We start from the raw sequence: 24,034 nt of genomic DNA, 5'->3' as shown, positions 1-24,034 counted from the left end.
TCAGCAGCGTTCCTGAGAGCACTGAGGTGCAGGGGCCTGTTGGTCCTTTCAGTGCTGCTGGTGCAGATCAGGCATAGCTCCACTGGTGTTACACCAGTGTCTCGCTGCCCGCAGAGCAGGGCCTTTCTTGGCGCTGCTCATTTCAACCGGGCCAGTGCTGACTTTCTCACATTTACCTTGGTGGGTCAGAAGTTCCAGTGCTGAAGCAAGCATCAAGTGAGGGAGAAAAATTCCCCCAGCCTTGGCTTGCTAAAACACCACTGGCACATCGTGTTTCTCTGTCATCCTTCCTGATGTGGCTGGGCAGGGTAAGGCTGACCCTGACACTGGAAGGTGGGCTCAGCACAGTAACACAGTCCTGATGCTATAACTAACTACTTTGTCATCTTACGAAAGAACGCTATTTCCCCTCAAAACGAACTTTGTTGTTTTATCGTGGACAAGTCACTTACTTAGGCTGGGATCCCGCCATGCTGAGGTCTGAAGGGTGTCGTGCATTGCAGGACCCAGGCATCATGGGCTGAATAGGCTGGCTGAGCAACAGTCTGGCGCACGGAAAAAAGAAAAAGTGACATTGCTGTAACACAAGGACCACGCAAATCCCACATTTTGGAAACAGAAACAGGACGCTTTTGCAGGCACGGCACAAGGCTGGGTGTTAGGAGACCTAAGCCCAGCTCCTGGCCGTGGCAGGCGCATCCTGGGCACTGCGAGGTGGGGCCTGGGGCCGCGCATGGCCTCTCTGATAAGGTGGGTGCCTGGCTCAGAGGCTGGGCGCTGGGAGTTCAGGGCTGTGACATGTCTTTTGCTCCCGCTGGTGGGAATGGCTCGTATTTGAGCTTTCTGAGTATCAGACCGTAAATCGTTTTGGTCTAGTTGGATGCCCGGGTGGATTCTCCACCCCCCACCCAGGGGGAGCCCGAGGCAGTGAAGGAAAAGCGGAGCCATCCCCCCGCCCCGGGGCTGGGAGGCCGGAGGAGGCGCGGCAGCCGCGACCGCGCACGCCGACTCCAAACCGAGTGCAGCTGGGGCTGAAGCCTGGCCCGGGCGGGCGAGCGGTCCAGGCTCTGGACTGGGCCGCCGGGCGGGCGGGCGGGCTCGGGCCGTACCTGAGCTGCTGGTCGTGGCTGCAGCCGGCGGCGGGCGGGCCGGCAGGGGGCGCCGCGGTGCCGCCGCCGGCGGGGGCTGCGGCGAACGGGGGGGGCGCGCCGCGGGGGGGGCGGCCGCCGCCCGGCGCCAGCTCCGCGCTCCGCGCCGCCTTCGGGCCCTGCAAGAGAGCGGGGAGAGAGCGAAACTCGAGCGCGGCCGCGACCGCTGCGTGGACAAAAGCCCAAAGACACGGCCGGCGGCATGCGGCCGGGGCGGGGGGGCACACCACCGGTAATCCCGGGCCACGCGTCCGCCGGCTGATCTAGAGCGTCCCTCCCGCCGGCCGCGGCCTTCGCACCCGCGGCTGCCCCGCGCTCCGGCCTGCGCGGCCGCGGGCACCGGGGCGCTGGGAAGGCCCCCGGCGTGCCGCCAAGCAGCTGAGGAGACCAACGGAGACCCCGTGAAGCCGCGAGCAAAGGGAGGTGTGATGTGCGCTGCCGCAAGAGCCCCAGGGTGGGAATAAACCTTCTTAAGGAAAAAAATGGTGGGGGTTTTCCATTTGTAATACGGATGCACTTTTTATTTTAATAGAGTCATTAGAATACAGGTATGTAGGAGGTTAAAAGCTACAGCTGAGGGGTCTGAAGATAACGACCCAGCTATGTTTGCCGCGCACTCAGGCAGCAGAAATAGGAGCCAAGTTTCGTCTGAAGGGAGGTGCAACAGGTGGGTGGAACAGCGAACACTGGAAATGCCGAGAAGCCAGCAATAAGAAAAAAAAATCCCATGCTAAACCTACTAGCTTTCACCGATCTCAGTTACTACTAACTGAGGCTGAACTTTATTTCCCCCTGCAGGCATCCGTTACGCTCACAACCTGGGGGTCTCGCACAAATCCCGACGTTTCCAGCTGTGTGCCACCACAGCAGACAGGTTTCATTGTGTTGGTGGCATCCGACTGGATTCAGGGAGCGAGCAGGGGTAAAGCTTATTTTGAGAGGCTGCGCTGCCAACACCACTATTGCTGGTTTCCAGTGTGGTCAGTCAGGTTTCTTTAAGGATCAACCAAAGATCCACACCTTTTGCACACCCCCCTGCTCAGCTTTCAAGCTGAAACAGCTGCTTAAGTAACCCTCCTGGCTGAGGTCTTAAACGGGGATTTAAGGTAAAGTAAATGCTGTAGGGAGACCCCTTATATAGGCTGCCTTTATATAGGAGAATAGGGAAGGAAAGGCACAGGCACGCTCACAGGACTGACATCATTTTACTTGCTTGCTTAATAACAGCTCAGTGTCTCCTTTCCATTTAAATGCTTCTCTATTCAAAGAAATGATTACCTGGCTCGATACCACGCTTGCTTCTCTCAGTGCTTGCTGGTTTGCTGTTTGCGAAGACGCAATTTGCCCTTGAAGTTGCGGACTGGGGACAAGCTGCTGCTGAGAAATGGCCCCTGATCTCTGCTGTAGCTGTTGTGGCTCTGGCTGCTGAGTATTGCTAAAGCTCAGGGACACCGTCGGCTGCTGTAGGAACATCTGGAAAAGAAGGGGGGGAGGGTTTATTTACATAGCCCAGCTGTCTTGGGTAATGAAGGTGACAGAATTAAATCCAAAGATATATTCTAAAATAAAGTTACCGCATTTCTAGATTCACTATGCATTTGCTGTTAGTTGGAAATAACCTATCTTTCCTACATTAAGAGTTCTGCTGTCTCTAGTTTCTTGATTTAATGTTCTGCAAGTGCACTCATTACTTGCAAAATGTGTCCTGAAGGTACAAGTCCTCTCTCTGTGAGGCAGGCACAGCCCTCATAAGAGCAGTTCCCTGTACATTCACTGTGTTCTGGGGCATCCTGACCAGAGAGAAGAGAGTAACTCCATGTCTTTTCAGTCCTTTCATTTCTCCTTTCAACAAAATCAGCCTGCCTTTCAGACAGGGCTGCTTTTGAATTTCTCTCTGGAAATTCAACACCTTACATACAGTTGGGTTGTCAAATGTTTTTAATGAGGCCACAGCCAGGCCAGAGCTCTCCGTGTTGAATGGCTGTGTCCTTATCATTGAGAAGATGTGTAAACAGACAGTCACTGTCATTTATCTGATTTCCCATCAGGTAACTGTCACCCGGTGTTCCTCCTAACTGTGCCATGCATTTGACTTGTGTAAAAGAGCTAGCAGCTCCTCTGTTAGTGTTTCTGTAAATTATATACTCTCCATTCTTGCATTGCAAGATGAAGCTTTCTTCTTTAAATGTGTAGGGCTTCAGAATTTTTGCTTTCCTAGGGGCTATTTCTTTTATTACAGCTGTACAGAGGAAAAAGACATCTTTTAAAACTATGAATTATTAATGCTACAAGCTATCTTTGCAATATTTCGAACCTAGGCTCTTGCCACCAAGGACTGTATGGAGGTACACATCCCACGTAGTTGAAGGCATTTTTGGATCTGATTCTGATTCCACACCACTGCTACACATGTGGAACTCCATTAATTTAAGTGCAGCTACTTAGGGTTTAAATGAAATCAGAATCACAATTATTGTCTTCATTATTCATCCATCAGTCTCATGCCTAGCAGTACGTCTGAGGTACGCCCAGTAATTAGTACACTTTCCTGCAGCTTATTGCTGTATTAACAATTCCCTAAACTATCATGTCCCCTCTAATTTTTCTTGGAAAAACCCCATACCTTTCTCCAAAGGACGGACACAATGCGTTGCTTTTCTTTGCATAAGTATGGGTTGAGCCATCATGTTTGTACTTATTTATGTAGCTTTTAAAACACAGTTTTTATTTAAATACGATGAATTTTTAATTAATTTCTGTGTGCCAAGATTTTACTCAAAAAGAAAGGTACAGACAAAGCTTATATTAATCAGCTGGGAGAGGGGGGCAATTAAAGAAAATGTTAATGGACCTAAAGCAACGGCTTGTTTCAGGTGCTGTAGGCTAACCACATCTCAAAGTTGTGTGATAGAAATAAATGGGTCAAGTAACAGAGTTGGGGCTGCTCGCAGCAGGTCTGAAACTAGCTCCGAGTGTTTTCTTTTAAAAACACTGCTCACTGAGTTTGGAGCCATTACATATCAGAAAGACAGATGGTCTTGCAACTTCTGCCAAGTAAATAGGTCTTATTATGAATAAATCAAAGACAGAAATGATGAAAATTCATTTTCATGTTTTTTTTCTGTATACAGAAGCTAAGCTTTGGACACGTTTAGCAAATGAACTCACTTGATTAACTCTAGCAATGAAACTGGTCACCACTAATATAAGATTTGATATAAAACATTTGATACAAAATTCAGAACAGGTAAAGCAAGTAGTGTGTTTCAAAAATGTGATGGGGAGTGTAAGCCCCCTGGTACTGGCCAGATCACTGCAAATTAAGACCTTTAGGAGGATTATCTTAAGTGTCTTCCCTGTATGTGGCGCACAGCACTGGAGAAACAGAGTTCATCCAATGCAAAGTCAGCATGTATCGATGCAAATGTCAGGCAGGGGGTGAACTTGCAGCGAACGACTTACTTTGCAGGGACCTGCCTGTGTGCATGCCTCGCTTCCAGATGAAAGCCAAGGAGCTTATCCTTCAACGAAAGCAGAGTAACCTACTTTGCAATTATTAGAGTGTGCCACTGGGTACGAACGTACATGGTTAATGGTTGGCAGCTAACACACTGTAAATTTACAACCAAGTTTATACCAGTAAACCAATTTTGTTTGTTCGTGGGTTCGTACCCTGAGAGGGCTCTGAGTGTTTCATACCTAGGGACCCTCTCTTGCATTATAATGGCCAAAGCAGCATTATTACTGTCTGAAAATAAATGTCCTGAAAAAACCAAGCTCAGGGCAGGAAGCGATGGTGCCATTTAACCCGTGTCTCTGCAGAACTGAAAGACTCAAGATGCCTCATCAAAACAAGAGTTAACCTGAGAGATGATCGAAACGTGGAATTTCTACCTGCTAGTTAAGCCTAAAAGCAAGAACACGCTTCATTTATACAAAACTTAATGGTCTTTTTCCATAATGTGCCTCTTTTGTGATAGTCCTGTCTGAATTCCCCTGAAACACTGAAATACAGCAGCTTTAAATAACAACAGAAATCCCCTAATAAAGAATGAAATCTTTCCCAGACTGAGCAAATCCAAGCAGATAAATTAGCAGCCCCCTAACCGCATCGCTGCTAATGACATATCTCGTGGCTGATTTTGCAGACTGCAAGGTCAGTGAAGCAGCTTACAAATATTTTTTAATTGGCCAGCTTGTTAACATACGCAGCAAAGCAGCGAGGGAGAGGAGGGACCCTCTGACACTGCTGCCCCCTCATTCCGAGATAGATGGTCCCTACAGCTAATGGATGAATCACGTTGGCAAGACATCATGAGGAAAATGGCTCTTTGACTCCACCTGTCCTTTGGATAATCAGGGGATTATAGCCTTCGGGCTCATCATTACAGACATCAAGACTCTATGTAAAATACGTAAAGATGAGAAGCGCAGCACTGGGAAGCTGAGATTCACTGACTTCGAAGGGAACCTGGTTTCCAAATGATGGGTGGCTGTGGATGGGCTCGTTTGTAGTTCTTGCAGGCTGGTCAGGCTCAGCCCTTCTGCCTTCCTCCCCGTCTGCAATTCATTAGCTAGACTGTTCAAATCTGGAGCAGACACAGCATCCTTCAGACTTCTGAGGTTACTCTTGCTGCTCTTGTCCTTCATACTTTCGTTTGTCGGGAAAAGCAGTAACAGGGATTTAATGGGGTTTTGAACACTTTTGTTCAGGGCCTACAACCCTGCTAGTTTCATCTTTCATCGCACAAGGCTCTTGGAATTAGTTTCTAACGCAGACTACCGTGCTCAACATCTGTCCGGTTGGGAAAGCGTTTCTTGGTGGACTGCCGTACTGCAGTTTTGAAGATCTCTGAAGGAAATGGAAATCGGGCTTAATTCTCCACAGAGCTACCTGTACACTTCTGTGTGGAAGGGAGTGAACCAGTGGGGAAGATATGCTAATAAATCAGCTAATGAGGGAAAACCGGAGAACATTTCCCCCTTTTCAGGCAGCCTACGGCACTCCCCCATGCTTATTGCTTTCTATGCAGAATATTAAAGAGACCAGAAATGTGCTTGATGATAGCAACGCTTGCCTGTTTGCTACTATGCTTTGCAGCTCTGATAATAGACATAGATCAGTGTCTGCAGACATCCAGCTCCCTGCATGATGAAATCTGTGTGGCAAAGCACATGGTTGGATTTCTGATTTAACAGTTTACTCCTCACTGCTTGTGAGTCACAAAAATGCTGCATGCAAAAGTGTGAGGCTTTCTTTTAAGTTGCCCCTAGACAAATAAGACAAAACTAATTCCTGGTCTCACTCTATCCCTGCAACAGCACAGTAATAATTTCTTTGTATTTTTTTTTGTTTTTTGACCTAGAGAAAGTGGGAGAAGGAAAAAGCCCTGGCCATGAGTCAGTGTGACCGCTCACATCTCATCAACTTGTTTGATTGCTCTGAGGAGACTGAAAGGCACTCGAACTACAGAGGATGATCCTCCCTGTCCAGCATTGCCCCCTCAGGCAGATATGCAGCCCCTGCATTTCCAAGCGGCCCCCCCGTCCCACTGCCTCTCAGTTCGGCATCTGCAGTAAGCTGGAAAATGGTCAGTACTGACACAGAAAACTTCTACTGGTCTGAAAATACTTGGTCCAACCTGGTACAGTCTTCATGGGGGAGAGAGGGTCACCCAAATGGTATAACTCAAAGCTACAAATTAGTATGGGGTAGGCAGTACAGAACTACACACTGGGCCTCCTCTTCTCTCTGCTTGAGCTCCCTGTGAGCATATCTGAGAACCTGTCCCACAGTCTTTGGGTTATTAAATGTGCCCTAGCGCATAGGGGAGACAGCTATGTAAAAATAAAATCAGTTTCCTGCACATAAGAATGTGCTCTGATCTTCTATTTTTGCCTGAGTTATGCCCCCCCGCCAAAAAATCGATGAGTGTATGTGACTACTGAAGACTTCACCAGGAGAGAGTAATGGTTTTCACCCAATTAAAAAGAGGAAGTGAGAATATCACGTCTCCTGATATTCATAATAACAATAATAGCTTTCAGCCATATGACACGATTCTGAACTGAAGGCTTGTTAATTGCAGAGAGACTTTTCCTTCCCATTAATCTAAGACAGCGCAGAACCAATAGAAGAAATGCACTGAAGTTAATCCTGGTCTACCTATGTGGCACCAGGAACAGAGAGTCCTGGTTTGGGGACCCACCATTGCTGTGCTGTCTTACAGCAGTGCACATGGAGCAACTTAGGTGGCAAAGTTTCTAATTTGGCTTCACTGATCCCTTAATTGCCTAAACATACAATCCCAATTTGTTTTAATACATGAAACGGTATTTCACAGATGCTGATAATGGGTGAGTCTATTTCTGTGGTAGTTGGGAGCAAAATTCCTGCTGACTTCAGCAGGTTCCAGGTTTTCATCCTGTACTTAAAATGTTCTTTGAGACATTTGTTTCTGTGACACAGCTTGTCTTCTAAAAAAATCTTGTCAGTGCAATAATCACAGTGGGTCCCCAATGCAACATTTCTAGCAAGGGTCATTTAACCTGGCATTTATAGTTAAATTATGAGGAACATAGCAGTAATCACCCCGCATTTAGAAACTTCCGTAAAACTGGATGATTTGTCCATTTGACGTTAAGTGAAACCTGCGAACTACTGAACTGCACTTGCTATTATTTCTGAGCTTTGGTAGACATAAGGGGTAGTACAAAGCAGATACTGTACTTGGTGAATTAAAAGCAGATACTGTACTTAGTGAATTCTAGCTCTGTGTAGGACATATCAAAGGCAGAAGAAGAGCAGGCTCAGTCAGCTTCACCCTAAAGGCTTAAGCTGGTCCAGTGAAGAACAAATTCAGACACCCCCCAGGTGTGAACAAATGAACATCAGCAGAGGTTTGGGGGGTTTTAACGTGACAAGAAAATTAATCTCTTTTGCTCTGTATCCGGGCTGGGGTAGGGTCAGGAAAACAGGGAGTGAATGAAAGAGATGAGGACTGCCTGAAGAAGGGCTGTTGGCTAAGGAAGAGCTGGACAGACAAGATACTGAGCACAGGTGATGCCAACATGAAGCAAGCAGTGACTGGATGGAAGCTAATGAACTGGAGAGACATAATCATTGGCAAGTCTGAACTTGAACATTTTTCTACTACAGCTGCTCAGTCTGAAGACTTGGTAGATAAAGTATTAAAATGCTACTGTAAATGACCCAAATTCTTCTCCTCCTCCTAAGGTTGAGATATTTCTTCCTTCTCTTCTTCCAGAGAGCTCTTAAATCTTTTTTGACATAGGCTACTCAAGAGGCTTTCAGAGGGCAACATCGTCATTCAGATGAGCCGGTTTCTACACGTCCGGATTTCCTGGACCCTGGAGCTAATTTTAAGTTGCGAATCCTATCAACAGTCACTCAAGAGAGAGTGCTTCACTCTGCCTCTCTCAGCAGTAACGCACCTGTACGCTGGAGTCCTGGACCAGGCAGAGCTGCTCCTGTATCTTCTGGAGCTCCTCCTGCTGCCACCGGATGTTGGCCTGCAGGATCCGGGTCCGCTGCTCTAGCTGGTCCTTGATGGTCTGGAACATGCTGAACTGTGCTGAAAACTGAAAAAACAATGGGGGAAAATCAGTCATTATAATGCAAACAGGCCTCAATAGAACATTGTTCTGTAAGAAGTTATTGGTTTCTTGATTGTAAAGAGCAGCCAAAGGAATAAAAGATGTGTTTGTAATATACTAACATCTAGACAGAGATAAATCTTTTCTATTTTCAATTTTACGCACATATATTAAATTGCCTCAGTTAGAGTGATCTGCTTACAACTGACCCTGTTCTGTTAGGGATTATCAGAAGGGCTGTTTTTGAGAGTATGCCACTTTAAAATATCAAGAGCATCTTAATTGGATGGCAAATGAGTGCATTATGTTTATTAGCCTGTAGTTTGGAGCCCCTAGCATGGCATAACTGTATATTCTGGATGTGTTTTACTAATGCTTTCCTTTTTCCACACAGAAACAGCAGTGCTGCAATGGCTTTTTATGCTGACAACTTACTATAGCGTCATGCAACAGCTGACCACGACAAACATTTTCTAGATTTCTGCAGCTGAGTAGTAGTCAAGCTACAAGAAATACTCATTATTTTTATACATGACATAGAATGAATAGCTCAGCTCAGTGGGAGAAAGGCTGTTCTAAATAGTAATATGAAATGGAGATCACTACTCAGGGTCAAGAAGAAAGTGCAACCTCCAGTAGCAGCAATACTTGTCACAAAGTGGAATCATTCAATAAGCATGGAGGGGACTAACACGACAATAAATTCCTAGTTTTATTTGGTGTTTTCGGGTATGAATCAAAGTCCACCAAAGTTAAGCATTCCTTTAATAGGCTTTGAAATAGTTGCTTTGCATGAGCTCATATTCCAAAAGTAAAAAACAGTCTTTGGAAAAAAAACACTTAAAAAAAATCTGTAAGCTTTTCTGCAATCAAGGCATCCAAGACCTCTCTGAAAATATGTGGTGCTGTGAGTGTCCAGGCAAAAGAAAAATATTAATTCTGCTGTGACTTGAAAACAGTGCCCTGTTCCTGTGGTTGTTGCAGTGGCTCTGTGCTAGTGGGTGAACTCTTGCACACTGCTGGAGCCTTCCTGCTCTCTGGAGGTGCACTTGCTTATACCGTTTCTGGCTTTTTAGTAGGAAAACAAAAATGGTAACAAAAAAGGAATTAAGGAGAGCCTTAAACAAGTTAAGTATGTGAAATACCTCCACATTTCCTTCAGCAAATCTGAAATCTCCATGTAAATGGCCTTTAGGTGAGAAAGGACAAGAACTTCAGAGGATTTATTTCTATTTACCAGGCGGAGGGCAGCTTTCCTGCACAATCCAGGAGGTCACCGCTCATAGTGTTTGCTCGTGTGGCAACATGGAGCGGAGTTTCGTGGCCAGCCCTGCTTAGGGGGAAGGAGGGTTGCTAAGGTGGCCCATGTGGTTACTGCTGGCAGAGGCCCCCACATTCCACTTTGATGGCGAGGGCATGTGTGAGTGCTCGCAGCTTGCAGTGTCTGCCCAAGGAGATAATGTGAGCACTTGGCCTCCGGTGCTGTGATCGATGTGCTTTTGCCTTCAAACAGCAGCGGTGTCATCTGTGACCTGGTCCTCCCCCAGAGCAGAAAAATGCTGTCAAAGCTCCGAAAGGGAAGTTTGTGTTACTCCTAATTAGTATTAAAGGAGAGAAGTCAAGGTGGGGTCTCTCTCTTTTTCTAGTCCACGTATAAATTATTAACCCAAGGAATGGACGAGTGCGAACTTCTGATGTTTGGGAACAAGGACAAGTGCCTCAAAGGGGCATTTGGTGCTGCTTGTGGTAGCCTGACTCCATGTTTCTGAAGAGTCCCAGGTACCCTGGTTTTAGGAGTGGAATGATGCCATGTAGCAATGGCTTGCTTAGATGAGGTGCCGCTAATTCCTGCTTTAACCTGGGTCTGTACAGAAGGGATTTTTAAAAAGACAAGTCTTGCAACCTAATTCTGTCTGTATGAGCTCTGTTAGTGAGAACTACTCTTAAGGCTTTAAAAGGGTCCTTATCAGAAAGGAATTAAAAGCAATTTTAGCCAAAAGCTTCATTTTAACTGCCTGGCTTGCTGATGGGAGACTTTTCATTAATGTGTGAACTCCTTGAAGACAGTGAGGGAAAGGAACCCGATTTTCTTCAATTAATAAATGTAAGGAATTTTGTAACAGAAAGTTTTATAATCATTTTATACTGCAATAAGAAACAAAATCCATTTCCAGGCCTTAGTTTTGAATTTGAATTTGCTTTGTAAAGTTGCATGCAAAAATATATTGCTGTAGATTTTAAATTATTACTCCTTAATTGTTTTTCAGCACCTTCTTATATTTAGCATATTCATCTAGTATTGTTTTTCTGTTCTCTTTTTCATGTGCTTTTTCTATTAGTATACTTAACAACAACATTTAGCTGGTATCCTAGAGTGAAAGACATTACAAAAGAAGACAAGGAACTTTCTCTTTTGCTTTTTTCCCTTTCCCACTCTAACCCCCAAATTTGTTGATAACTCTAGCCACAGCCCCTGTGATTACAGAGCTTCTATTGTTTTTGTACAGTGAGACACTAACAGCAATTGACCTGCACAAGAGAGTATTTATCTCAAGATCATTAACTGCTCTACTAATTAGGGGAGAAATCTGTAATTGTATAATAAATTAAAAGAGCTTAACTCAAAATGTTTCACAGAAAACACTGTACAGCTTTAACTCTGCCATTTGCATCAGATGAAGTTGCTCTTTGTCTCATGTATTTACAAACATCTGTAGGATCCTCAGAAAAGTGCATGTTTTACACAAAAAAGTGCCAGTTTCCAGGTATGATCAAACATGGAAGATAAACCGTGAGATACCTGTAATTGCACCAGTTTAATCAAGGTTTGTTAATGCAGATAAAAAAAACCCCTCTGCAGTAGTTTTAGTCTGGTTTCTTAAAAAGAATAATAGAGTGATGCTTTTGGGATCATGTCAGCAGATGTTCTGGTAGGGACGGGCTCGATGCACTAGCGCTGATGATCCAGACAGGCTGTACAGCCCAGGGAGAGGGACCAGCACTTCTGGGCTGTGACCCCTCTCCACCAGCATGGACATCTGAAAGAGGCCAGCTGGACTATGCGTTTCTCTCCACCAGGTGCCACCCCCAGGTGCCAGGGCTACTCCCTCTCTCTAGGTGCTGGGGGGCTGCAGCCAGGGGACCTCTGGCCCTGGTGTCTGTCAGGATGGTCCCCCATTTCAAATGTCACGAACAAAAAGATGGACACCTCAAAGACATTCTCTTCCTACAAGTTTCATGTCAATAGGTAGCTGGGTAAAGAAAAGACCCTATTTATTTTTTAGCTTGGTTTCCTTTGAACCTTTCATTTCTGCCTACCTTCCAACTTCCCATCCTTCTGGCCAGCGCTAGAGACACGCAACAGAGCTGTGAGAGTCTCAGAAATACCAGGTTGCTGTAATTTCAGGAAAGCTTTAGCTGAGCAAAGGAGAGAGGGATCCACTTGTCCCTTCCTCCCGCGGGAAAGGCTGGATCTGTGCACCAGCCTTGCAAGGTGCAGCCCCTGGGAAACTGGGTTTCATTAGTTTTGCAGCTCACCGAACAACTTGTTCGTTCTTTCTGTCTTCTGAATAACACCTGCGCAATCCCAAACGGATTATTAGTGCTAATTATTATTCAGTCATCAACATCCGCTGTGTTGTAGGGGATTTTAATTTATTACAATAAGGAAGGCAAACAAACAAATATTCTAATAGGGAGCACTTGGATTAAAGTAAACCATTTACATTCAGGCAACATCAAGTCTGTTCATTCAGACAAGCAAGGCAGAAGCTCAAACTGCATTTCAGCAGAGACGAAACCATCGCAGCCTTTGCTCAAAATAAAACTAATCAAAGTTCAAGCAGATGGCGCCTGAGGCAGGAGCTAGCTGCTCGCTGCAGATGTGATTGTGGCTGCTTAAAATGTCCTTCCCCCCACTGCCACCCCCTAGCTGAATGTTAGGCGCAAGGATGCCCGTCAGAGTGCCAGGGCCCTGCGTAGCTAGGCTCGGCACACTGCCCTTCAGCTCCTGCCATCGGTCACCTTCAGCTGAGGGCGAGCGGCAGAAAGGCAGCGGGGAGCAACTGGCACAGCTCCTCCTCGTGGGCTGGCAGCAGGGCGCCCAGCCATGCTATTTCTAAAAGCAATGAGGTTGTGTTCTGCCACTAAACGGCTGCAAAACGGTCAACTAGGAAACCAAGGAAATGTTTGTGGTGGGAAGTACGCATACCTGGGTTTTGTCACTCACTCACTTAGCGCTGCAGGCACCTTGTCTTTTAAATAATGGATTATCTTGCTGTAGGCTGACATGTTTATTATTTTAAGGTGGGAGGTGAGCAATTGAAGAAAGCAATTAATAGTTTATGAAAATCACCCATGCATGTGGAGAATTGCTACCTTTCCCAGCAGTATCACTATAGGGTGTGAGCCTCAGCAACCTGAGCTGCAGTGTCCTGGTGCTATTTCCCTGCTCCACATCAAGGGAAGCTCCATCTTGAGCTCCACCAGGAGCATTGCTCTGACTGCTGCCAGTTGAGAAGAGGTCTGCCTGTGTAGACAGGCTTGAGTCAGCCCTCTTCCTTTCACTGAGATTAAGCCGACTCAAAGAGACTTACACAGTAGCCACGCGACTGGACAGCACTCTGATTTGGTGGAAAAGAAATTAAGCTGGCATGCCACTAAGAGCGTTTTACTGGGAAGGGGCAAGGCAGCGAGGCTCTTGGTAAACGACTGGAAAGCATCTCTTCACAAGAGATTTGATGGAGAAGAAAGGGAGGTAGAAAAAAGTCAAAACAAAACATGCACGGGTTTATAATAAATAAACTAATTGATGTTTGGAAGTGCATTAATGAATAACGGAGAGAAATATCTGTAAAAGAAAATGAATGCTCAGAGCAGATAATTGATATGCTGTTTCTTCACTACATGCTGGTGTGGAGTCGTGAAAAGAATATTAAACATAGAAGATAAATGAGAATTTGTTATTTTAAAGCAGGGATCCTCAGGACTTTATGTTTTATATGCTACAGGAAGAAGCTCTGGGATCTTGTGAGGGAATACAGGGTACCAATGTTAGAAGCAGCCTAGGTCCAGAAATACTCTGTCGTTTCTAAAATCAGAGGATGATGGTGTGTATCACCACAGCATGACCACAGTGGAGAAACAATATGATGGGAACACGGTACTCAAATTTGCTCCTTCAAAATCCACTGCAAATGAAACACTGAGGTGGCTTTTTGGGCCATCACCTGCTTTTGAGATATGGGTTAATAGATTTCACTGGAGGAATTTGCCTCCGGTGGCATCCTCACTATTACTGGAATGCTCACAATATGGGTTTTGTTGAACTTGCTGGTTAGTTCTGCATCAGCACAGCCAAACAGGTGTTCTTAGGAGGACTGGGTGTCTTTGTTAGTTTTTGGTTCTAATTCTCATTGTGACTTTGATTTTGATAGGACCTGAATCTGTAGAAGCAAAGTTAAAAACTCTTTTTCCATCTATTTTTTGTCCTTCTGTGAAATAGATGTGTGTGTGCACCTGAACATACATGCATGTGGACTTCTGCTCTGAATGCCTGTATGCAGATACATGTTTAAACACACAAGTGTACGATTCAGATTACTTTCCCACAATAAAATTATTACAGTACTTGGCACTGGTGAGGCCGCACTTCGATTACTGTGTTCAGTTTTGGGCCCCTCACTACAAAAAGGACATTGAATTACTTGAGCGTGTCCAGAGAAGGGCAACGAAGCTGGTGAAGGGTCTGGAGCACAGGTCGTACGAGGAGCGGCTGAGGGAACTGGGGGTGTTTAGTCTGGAGAAGAGGAGGCTGAGGGGAGACCTCATCGCCCTCTACAACTACCTGAAAGGAGGTTGCAGAGAGCTGGGGATGAGTCTCTTTAACCAAGTAATAAGCGACAGGACAAAAGGTAATGGCCTCAAGTTGTGCCAGGGAAGGTTTAGACTAGATATTAGGAAGCATTTCTTTACAGAACGGGTTGTTAGGTGTTGGAATGGGCTGCCCAGGGAGGTGGTTGAGTCCCCATCCCTGGAGGTGTTTAAGAGTCAGGTTGACATAGCGCTGAGGGATATGGTGTAGCTGGGAACAGTCAGTGCTAGGTTAATGGTTTGACTGGATGATCTTCAAGGTCTTTTCCAACCTAGATGATTCTGTGATTCTGTAATATTTTAAGCATTTGAGAGCTGGCGGATTTGGGGATTTTTGCTACTAAAGAGGTAACCTAAAAGCCCCCAAAGGAGAAAATATCAGGAGATAAGTGAGTGACCTATTACACTTCCAAATACCCAACTAACCTGTGCCAGAGGTGCAGGCTGATTTTGCAGAGTTGCTTGAGGCAGCAACTGCTGTGGGAGAAGCTCACACGGAGGCTGAGAAGGCAAAGAAACCTAGGTTAAAAACAAAACAAAACAAAACTTTATTTATAAGTTTGGCTCCTTTAAATTTTAGATTTCTTCTAATGCCACAGCTTTTGTGTAAATCATTTGTAATTGCGAAGCTGTGTATGTGGCACATGCTTTATACTGTCTGCCTATTTTGATGACTCTTTGTGAAGTTACCTGAAGAGCAGTAGGTTGACTGAGTCTATGCACGGATAAATCTTGCTGCGCGCTCGGTGTTCTTGGCAAGGGAGTATTAGACTCTGCAAGCAGCTTTGTTGGTGTAGCTGCAAGAAAAGTACCGGTGAGTTCTCACGCACTGGAAATCAGGCCCATTTGAAGTGGGTATTAAAGCAAGACCTGGCTAGAAATTATTAACGGCCTGGCTGAACTCCAGCAGGAGTCAAGGCTGTTCTTGTTGACTTCAATGGCAGTAAAATTAAACTGATAAGGAGGGTCTGGGCAAAGATAAAAGTAAATGAGACAGATTATGATTCTGTGCTCCAATGAACACAGCAGAAGGACCCAAGATCCATTCTAAAACAGCTAGAACTGTAAATTTAGGTTAGTTCATCAGATTTGCTTCCAGACCAGGGAGCAGAAAGAGTGTATGAGGTGTGCCCAAATCAAGGCTGGAGCATCCTGAATCTTGGCCAGAAGAGAATCATGTAAGTCTAGTCATATTGCTCATACTGATGCCCTCAAATCTAATACAGAAGTTTTCATTTTTATAACAGATTGAAACAGCAGGTCTCACGGCTAGTCCTGCTACCCATTTTCCAGTGTATAGGTGGCTGCACTAGAACTTCCCTCTTGCAAGTTACCATTTCAGATCCATTGTCAGTGACAAATGCATATCATCGATATCTCATAAATAGCTGTTAAATTAGCAGCTGTAAATTGGCTAAATTAAAAATAGTGCAGTAACCCAGGAATGCCACTCACATGCTGGGTCCGACTTGGGTGTGTGAGAAGATTTTGGTGAGCTCCTGGATGATACTGAGGGTGTCCGACTAGCACTGAGGATTGAGGCACCAATATCAAGTGCATTAAAGTGCTGTTCAGGATCCAAGCTGGTGCCACTGTCCTAAAACAAACCAAGAAAAAAAAAAGGGGGAATAGCTATTATAGCTATTGCATCAATCAAGGTAAAAACATTTTGAAATGCATCTAGTAATGGTTGCACACCCAGTTCTTTGGCTGGCCTAAAATGACTTGAGCAGAACTAATCCCAGGTAGGTCAGCAGCAGACCTGGGCACAGTTGTCTATGTCTTCCAAATAGCATTTAATTAAAGCATTTTACAACGAGCTATCACCGAGTTGGAAATAAATAGCAAGCTACTGCCATAATCATTTTGTGCCTTCACATGTTTTTCTGAATCTTTCTTTTGCGTTCAGTTGGATGTGACAGCAACTGCAACCTCTGTGAGACACTCAGCCATGCACCGAGGAGGAGCTTTTCTTTCTTCCCTCAGCAGATCACTGAGATGTAGCCAAGAAGGCTGATTGCCAGAACATGTCCAAATGAATCTTTAAACTGTAATACCTTGTCAAGGAAAGGTGGAGATATCTCACATTGCTCCTGCCCATTTTCCACTCAATTTGTGGCTGTTACTGATCTCCAGGTGTATCCTTTCATTAGCTTAACCAATTTACTTTAAAATTATTCAAGTGAGCAATGAATTCTGAAGTTGAGGGAATCCACCCAGAAAGACAATGCTGGAGTCTTCAGTGATGTTAACATAGGAACAAGTTGTGATTACTACATATATTAATGAAAAAAACTCTACTCTCTGTACCTTTAGTGCCGAGGACACAACCTCTGAGGACACTTCTACCAAGCCCATCTCCTGTCTCCTCTCCACCCGAACATCTGCATAACTGAATGTAAAATATAATTGGATATATCAACACGGGGTTGTTATATTTCATAAAACGTGCTTTAAGCAAATAGAGGAACAAATTATTGTAACATTTTACAGGCTAAACGAATGGCTGAAAAATCACTTAAGTCAAATGCTACTGAACATTTGAGAGACTTTAAATTTTCAGGTTTTGCTCTGTTCTTGTCTTCTTGAAGTCAAGAGGTATATTATAGAAGTATAGATAAAGGACAAGTTCACAGCCTACAACCACTTTATAACTTCACTGGAAAACTTCCACACATCTTTTAAAAAAACAATGTGAGGATTAGAGTTTAGCTGACTATTAGAATAGTTAAGGGATCTGCCTATTTCCTGGTTTTGCACAAAATGGAAAAATGCAACAGTTAATCTGCCCCTGTACTCCTGATTGACAAATCAAGCTTAGGATAAAGTAAGGTTTAGTCTGATCATTTTTCTACAGTGAACATATATCCTTCAGAGAGGTCAGTCTTCTTTTTAGTTACACAAAAGACATAATTTTTCTAAGAGAAAATTTTGACAGTCGTGAGGATGCCCTTATCTTGCTGTCCTTTATGTCCCCGTCAGCTGATAAGGTTTTCCATACCTTACCACCATGTGTGTGCACACAATGAACTCTGGCTTGGAGTTCCACTGGTGGTAGGTGATGTAGTAATGGGTTTGGAGCCAGATCCATTGCTGTCCTTTGGTCAGAAACCGATAGCAGCACGACTTCCCCTTGCCAAACTGCATCACTGTCAGCGGAAAATACACACAGCTTATAGCACAATTTATGATGTGAAAATGACATGAAATGTGAAAAGTGTGACAAAATATCTATGGCCCTATTGATTCCCAAGGGAGAGAGGAGTCTAAGCACCTTTTGAGTGAGTGGTGCTGTCAGTCTTATGATAGAGCAGATATCATAAAGATCAGTAGGTATCTTTTTCTGACACTTCTAATGGTACATTCCTACATAGTACAATTAACCTTAACTTTGGACACTAATACATTAATGTCTGCTACAACTTAAACATAGATCTTACCCTGGTTTATGTGCTGATCACATACTGCTTAATTAGGCACCTGGGATTAATTTCTAAGAGTGATCAGCTTAAATTCTATAGCAGAAAAGTACAGGATAAAAATGCTTGAAAAGATGAGCATTGTGTGCAGATGGATTCAGAATGAAGTGAGTATAGGAGATAACATTGTGCAAAGACAAAAATAATTTGCAACTGAAAGAAAATTCCCAGGCTGACAAGAATTCAAAGTGCAGTAAACTGGGGTGCATTAAAGGTTTTAAAGATTCACTGGCAAAATTAATCTCTGCTTTTCTTCCCAGTGATTTCAAGGGGTTCCCAAACATGCACATATTTAGCCCTTCTATATTTTAATGTCAACGTATAAAAACTAATGTTGACAGGATATTTTCGGGCCACCCAGAGGTAGTAAGCTGAGATGTTCCAGCCAGTTCTGTAAGCAAATATTTCAAAAGCATTGCCTCATTTTCTTTATTTAGTGAAAGAGTTTTCCAATTAAATCTTAATAGGCTATATTTAAATAATCACAGGTAATACCAAATACACAGTGAACAACATTATGGTAAATAATCCACAAGAATTTTACAAAATAGGATCTCCTCTGAGATTTCTTGAACTATTCCTGCATATTCTTTACTAACAGAGCGGAGGTGTAGTATGGGGTATTTTATCCATTCATTGAGTCTTGTTGACTACTTTTGGGGATATGGAAAGTAAAACTGTATTTTTCAGAGCTTGATAAGTCTGGCCCAGATGCCAACCAGCTGCGGTTCCCCCAGTCTGCTACAGCTCTACTAAGACATACATGTGTGAGGCAAGGGTCAAACCTCCCCTTCCAAGTTTAAACAAATTTTAACTGAAACTATATTTCATTGAAAAGAGGTGTCCCAGTGACTCCAGAGGAACCTGGGCTATGCGATACTTACAGTGTTCATGGCACCTTGCTAGCAGCTCGAGGTCATCTATATGGTAATAGTCGTAGCCAGAAGTACCCAGCACTTCAAAAGGCAAGTATCCTATAATCGGCGGTGCTCTGTGGTTAGGCACAATATGAGTGAATTCATAAACCACAAAAGAAACAGCAGTTCTGCATGTTGACATGGATATATAAAAAGCCCAGATCTGCTCTCGCTCACTGGTGTACAGTTCATCCCCCCAGGAGACCAGATCATGACTTTCCCCCGCCTTGTGCTGGGGATGCCCAACTGGGCATGGCAGTGCTGGAGGGCACCGTCCTCCCAGGACAAGGCCACGACAACCCCATCTTTCCAGGGAAAATGTGGTTGTGGAAAGCAACTCAGCTTCTCAGGGCTGTTCACACAAGAACCTCCTGTGAGGGAGCCATTCCCTGGCTGTTCCTTGGTCAGTGGCTCTGCTGCGGGTCCCACAGTCCCTGCACAGGGGAAGATGTGTGTCGAGGTGATAGGAAGCCATTGTCTGCTGGGACCAGGGGGGTAGGAGGAGAGATCATCTGTGCCACTTCCCTCTGGGTGCCTGCAGAGTTCGGCCGTGGCATGCTGAGGCAGTTGCTTTGTACCTTTGCCAGCACAGTTGCCTCAGGCCAGCATAGACTTTCCCTCCATAACTTGGTGGGAATTGCACACACACAATCAATGGCTGTATTTGGAAAGAATGATTTCTGCAGCTGTATAATAATTAGATGATTTTTCTGTGCGACAGGCTTCGGTCCATTGATATTGTTAAGGGAAACAAGAACAAGCTAACTACAAATTCAGCCTGAGAAACAGAGTAGTTTTGTTTTAAAAGACTGATAAAAATAAATGCAGCGTAAAATAGTAAATATCATCTTTTGTAAGAATTTCAGTGGTTGCCCTCTTGTTCATGCGGTGTAGATGTGAAACGTAACACTATCTGGGAGAATTGCACTTACAAAAATAGCAGTAGACAAGCACTGAACACAAGCAGGAGTGCTTTTCTTGTCACCAACCTGTGATCCAGGAATAAAAATTTCCACTCCAGACTGTGTCTTGATGTGAATTCCTCTAGAGGTTCTTCCACGATGCACATCTCCTGTATGGTGAAGAAAACTGACTTACTGAGAGTTGCAGCTTCACCCCTCTGCTTCATCTAGCTTTTGTTAGCTATAAATACACAGTGCATAAGAGGAGAAAACAGAGGATTCACATGTTTTCTGGCAATTCCAGGGAGTGATATTTTGTATTTATCAATGCCAATATTTTTGCAGGAATTGGGGAGAAGAACTTGTGATGCACACAGACTTAAGAGCTGAGACTGTTCCTCGGGGTGTCAAAGTTTTTATGGCTTTGAAGCAGTGCCTGGGGTGTGATGGCTGTGCTGCCCATGGCCCCAAGGAGCAATGACCCTTCCCAGCATCCAGCCTGTACTTAGTCCCACCGGGGTTTGCCATGTTCTTCCTCACTCTCTTTGTGTTACTAAAGATATTATCCGCTCTTGCCTGGCCCTTTTGGATGTCTGCCCTCCGAGCCCTCTTTGAAAAAGGGGGACACTCTCCTTCCCACTCAATAGCTGTGGAGGAGTAAATGCCTTTTGAGGCAGGCAGCCTTCATGGGGCCTGACAGGTGGGTGAAAGGCATGAGTTTTGCCTTGCGCTTCACTCCCGCAGTGAAGAAGCTGGCCCTTAAGACTAACAGCAGCCTTTGGCGCTCGTGAGAATGATAATTAATAAGTGAATTACAGGAGGCAGGGCACAGGGCTGTCTGTGAGGCAGGAAATCCTTGCCCCAGAGGGATGAGGTCCAAGAGGCAGTCGGTGGTGATTAGTTGTTGGGTGGAGGTGGGAAGGGGAGGAAGGATGGCACCATGGTGCATGCCTGTGCATGGGCTGGGGCTGGCTGCGTGCCCCACGGCTGGCTCCCAGCCCACTCACAGCTCCCCTCTGCCGACCTCTCCTCTCCCACTGGTGGTTTCCAGGGGCAACTCCAGCTCCATGAGCTGCCTAGAGTCAGCCTGGAGACCCCTGACCTGGAACTTGCCAGCATCAGCGCTCAGCATTTGGTGACATCCAGGGTTACCGTGTGGCCCATGTCTCTCCTGCAGGAGGATCAACATGATCACTGATAAGGACAGCCTGCCCACTGGCCCCGGTGCTGTTGTCTGCCTGCTCCCTGGTGCCACAGGCTCAGCGACACCCTCCCATCATCTCCACTGCCACTTCTCTCTCTGCTGTTCCTCTTGGGGAGAGAAGTCTTTCAGATCATCAATGTTTTGAACCCTCTTGGGACCAGAGGACAAGCTGAGGCGTTCTGCCATCAAGTATTTCTTTGGTGCTCACAAAGTTGATTAAAGTTCCCGACTGTACAGAGGCAAAAGGCTTCATGCATACCTTAAATTCCTCTCTCCTCTCCTCTCCTCTCCTCTCCTCTCCTCTCCTCTCCTCTCCTCTCCTCTCCTCTCCTCTCCTCTCCTCTCCTCTCCTCTCCTCTCCTCTCCTCTCCTCTCCTCTCCTCTCCTCTCCTCTCCTCTCCTCTCCTCTCCTCTCCTCTCCTCTCCTCTCCTCTCCTCTCCTCTCCTCTCCTCTCCTCTCCTCTCCTCTCCAGTTTATGACAAAATCCATGCTGATCCCAAGAACATACCTTAAAATTTAAGGTGCAACATGCAAACATTGCTGTGGGCAACCAAAATGCCGATTCTGCCTTCCTTAGCCAGTCAGATAAATACTTTTGCCTTCATTTGAGAGGAGAAAGTTACGTGAGTCACCCAGGTGAACTGAAGAGATCAGTGTCCAGGATTTCATGGCAGCTAACACCTTCTTGGGGTTGTTCAGCATCTGCTTCCTCCCTAGCACTGGGCAGCTCTTTGCCACATGCAGCCCATTTCGTTTCCCTGTTTATTTTGAGTTGTTAGCTACCCAAAGACAAGGGAATTTGCTTTCAGTGTTCCCGGAGAACCTTAACTCCAATCCCTACTGCTAATATGATTACTGTGGTTAAGATTTATGGGAAGTGTCCTCCCTTACCCAGAAGGGACTCTACTTTGCCTGCCAGGGCCATGAATCAGTCAAGAATGCCCTGTAAGTTCCAGAGCAGTAATGGAGCCACGCCAAGGGAGTAGTGATTTCATACCAGCTAGGTCTTGATTAGATTAAAAATCTCTTAAACTCTGAGGATGGGGCACCTGATGCAGTAGCTCACATTTGTTAATTAGGGAAACACAGTGCCAGGCACAAGGTTGGGTGGTCTATCCTTATTTTCACAAGCAGCTATCTTACTACCAGGATTTGGAGGAGGGAAACTAGCAGCAGTAACCCAAAAACACTGAGGGGCACAAATGAAAGCACTGGTGGCCATCTGTAGGCTGTCCCATTGCAGGAACAGAAAGCAGCAACAAAGAACCCAATTTCAAAGAGACTTTGCAATTCCTAATGCAAGGAGGGTTTCCATTTCCCGTACAAGGGGGCAGAAGTGACACCACTTCCGCAGATCCTGGCTCACACTGATAATCCTCTTCACTGGATTTTTATGCATGAAATGTGATATCTGTAATCCATTCAATTAGCAAAACTAAGAACTTTGCATGTCACCCCATCTGAAAGTGTTTTGAGAAGTTCTGAAATGAATGACCCAGGGTATGCACTTACCTTTAAAAACTGAGGTGTTGCCAAACGAACAGTCGCAACGAAGCAGATCTGCTTTCCCGGGGATGTTCTGTAAGCCCTTGGGACAGCCTCATCAAAGCCATTGCAAGTGGAGTTAGGCACTAGGTAGGGAAAAATATGGGACCCGGAGTCATGCCTCATATGAGATTTGCTCTTCCTGAATATTTTTACACACTTGAAGCATACTAATACTAATTTTATTCAGAGAAGTGCTCTAAAAGCTTTTAAAGCTGATATGCATATATTTAAATCCAAGTCAGTCATGTTAGGCAGAAAGACATCAGAGCTTAACTTCAAGTATGAATCTTATAGGTTAATCCTGGTAAAAATAAGGCCAAACCTTATTACAGAGCATAAATCAGCTTTCTGGAAAGAAACCCCCACATCCAATTGCTCTTTTTCACCACTCACTGAGCATGCCTAGCGCCCTAACTTCCATGAGGCAGTGAAAAAAAGCGTTGGCAAGGAAGATAGATGAAGAGAGTTCATTAAGTCATCAGTGGCAAAACACTGGGGCCCACAGCCAGTGAGGTTTCATTGAGCTAGCAAGAGGCTGCTTGTGATTCTTAGCTGCTGAAGTGCACCTTCCCCTTCTGCATCTAAGGAGAACCGTCCCCAGCGTGCTCAAGTTCTCCTTGTTTTACAGAAGAGCGAAGAGGACCCTGTGTACGGCACTGGCTTCCAGAGCTGGGCATTTCTAGTGAGTCTGGAGATGGAGTGCTGTCTCCTGAAACATTGGGCAGAGGAAAAACCGGAAGCGATGTGGCTACAGATTTTGTGTATGGTTTTTTATCTGTCTTTCATGATTGCATGGCTCTTGTGTTGCTTTGAGAGCCCACTAACACCTCCTGCCACAGAGATACATTGCCAAAAGAATGTGTTGCCTTAAACTAAGCCCACATCGCATCCAGATTCGAGCTGTTTAGAGATGGTGATCCCGCTCCCACAGCAGTGAAAGAAAACTGTGGGCTAAGCTCCAGTGGGAACTGAGCTGGCCCCTTGGGCTCTTGCCCTGCCCAGCCAACTATCTCCCATTAAGCAGCCAGAGCTCACCAATTATGAGTTAATCTAACTCTAATAGGGATTAATGCTAATATGAAACTATCTCTCCATACTATTAGGCCCCTATATCCAATTTTATGAAGTTTTCTACAGTTTGTGTTTTCAGCACAGGACAAAGCAAGGATAAGCATGTCCATTCCTGTGAAAATTAAGAGTTTTGTATCTATCTGGGGAGGAGATAACTAGCAATTTTTATTCTGGGGTGCTTCTGCACTGGGCTTTAGTTCACCAGCGTAAATTGTAGAGATGGAAGAAGTCTCAACTTATCACGTGCTTTTGCAACCCATTTCAACCTATTAAAAG

General features: G+C 45.0%; 1 protein-coding gene and 1 long non-coding RNA gene across 6 annotated transcripts in view; one reads left to right on the top strand and one right to left on the bottom strand.

Annotated features, from left to right (window-relative positions):
* Positions 1-24,034, bottom strand: part of NPAS2 (neuronal PAS domain protein 2) — a 108,315-nt gene that overhangs the window by 4,047 nt on the left and 80,234 nt on the right. For 3 of the 5 annotated variants that reach the window (XM_074815097.1, XM_074815096.1, XM_074815098.1), the window contains 12 exons: positions 22,652-22,770; positions 20,022-20,104; positions 19,000-19,106; positions 17,638-17,785; positions 16,947-17,028; positions 16,092-16,233; positions 15,327-15,433; positions 15,063-15,155; positions 8,604-8,750; positions 2,427-2,621; positions 1,110-1,267; positions 453-545 (listed from right to left, as the gene is read on the bottom strand). In XM_074815097.1, the coding sequence (XP_074671198.1) occupies positions 453-545; positions 1,110-1,267; positions 2,427-2,621; positions 8,604-8,750; positions 15,063-15,155; positions 15,327-15,433; positions 16,092-16,233; positions 16,947-17,028; positions 17,638-17,785; positions 19,000-19,106; positions 20,022-20,104; positions 22,652-22,770 (1,474 nt within the window). Of the gene's footprint in view, positions 1-452; positions 546-1,109; positions 1,268-1,732; positions 2,622-8,603; positions 8,751-15,062; positions 15,156-15,326; positions 15,434-16,091; positions 16,234-16,946; positions 17,029-17,637; positions 17,786-18,999; positions 19,107-20,021; positions 20,105-22,651; positions 22,771-24,034 lie in introns of those variants that run through there. The other 2 variants (XM_074815099.1, XM_074815100.1) reach the window with 2 other exon arrangements.
* LOC141919466 (uncharacterized) lies at positions 1,675-8,886 on the top strand. Its single transcript, XR_012621983.1, has 3 exons — positions 1,675-1,815; positions 6,515-6,739; positions 8,113-8,886. It is a non-coding gene; the product is annotated as an uncharacterized LOC141919466 (long non-coding RNA).

Source organism: Strix aluco, chromosome 2 (assembly GCF_031877795.1).
Source record: "Strix aluco isolate bStrAlu1 chromosome 2, bStrAlu1.hap1, whole genome shotgun sequence".
In the NCBI taxonomy this organism is placed as follows: Eukaryota; Metazoa; Chordata; class Aves; order Strigiformes; family Strigidae; genus Strix; species Strix aluco.
The sequence above is the reverse complement of the archived record's forward strand: the minus strand, read 5'-3'. Positions and strand labels throughout refer to the sequence as shown.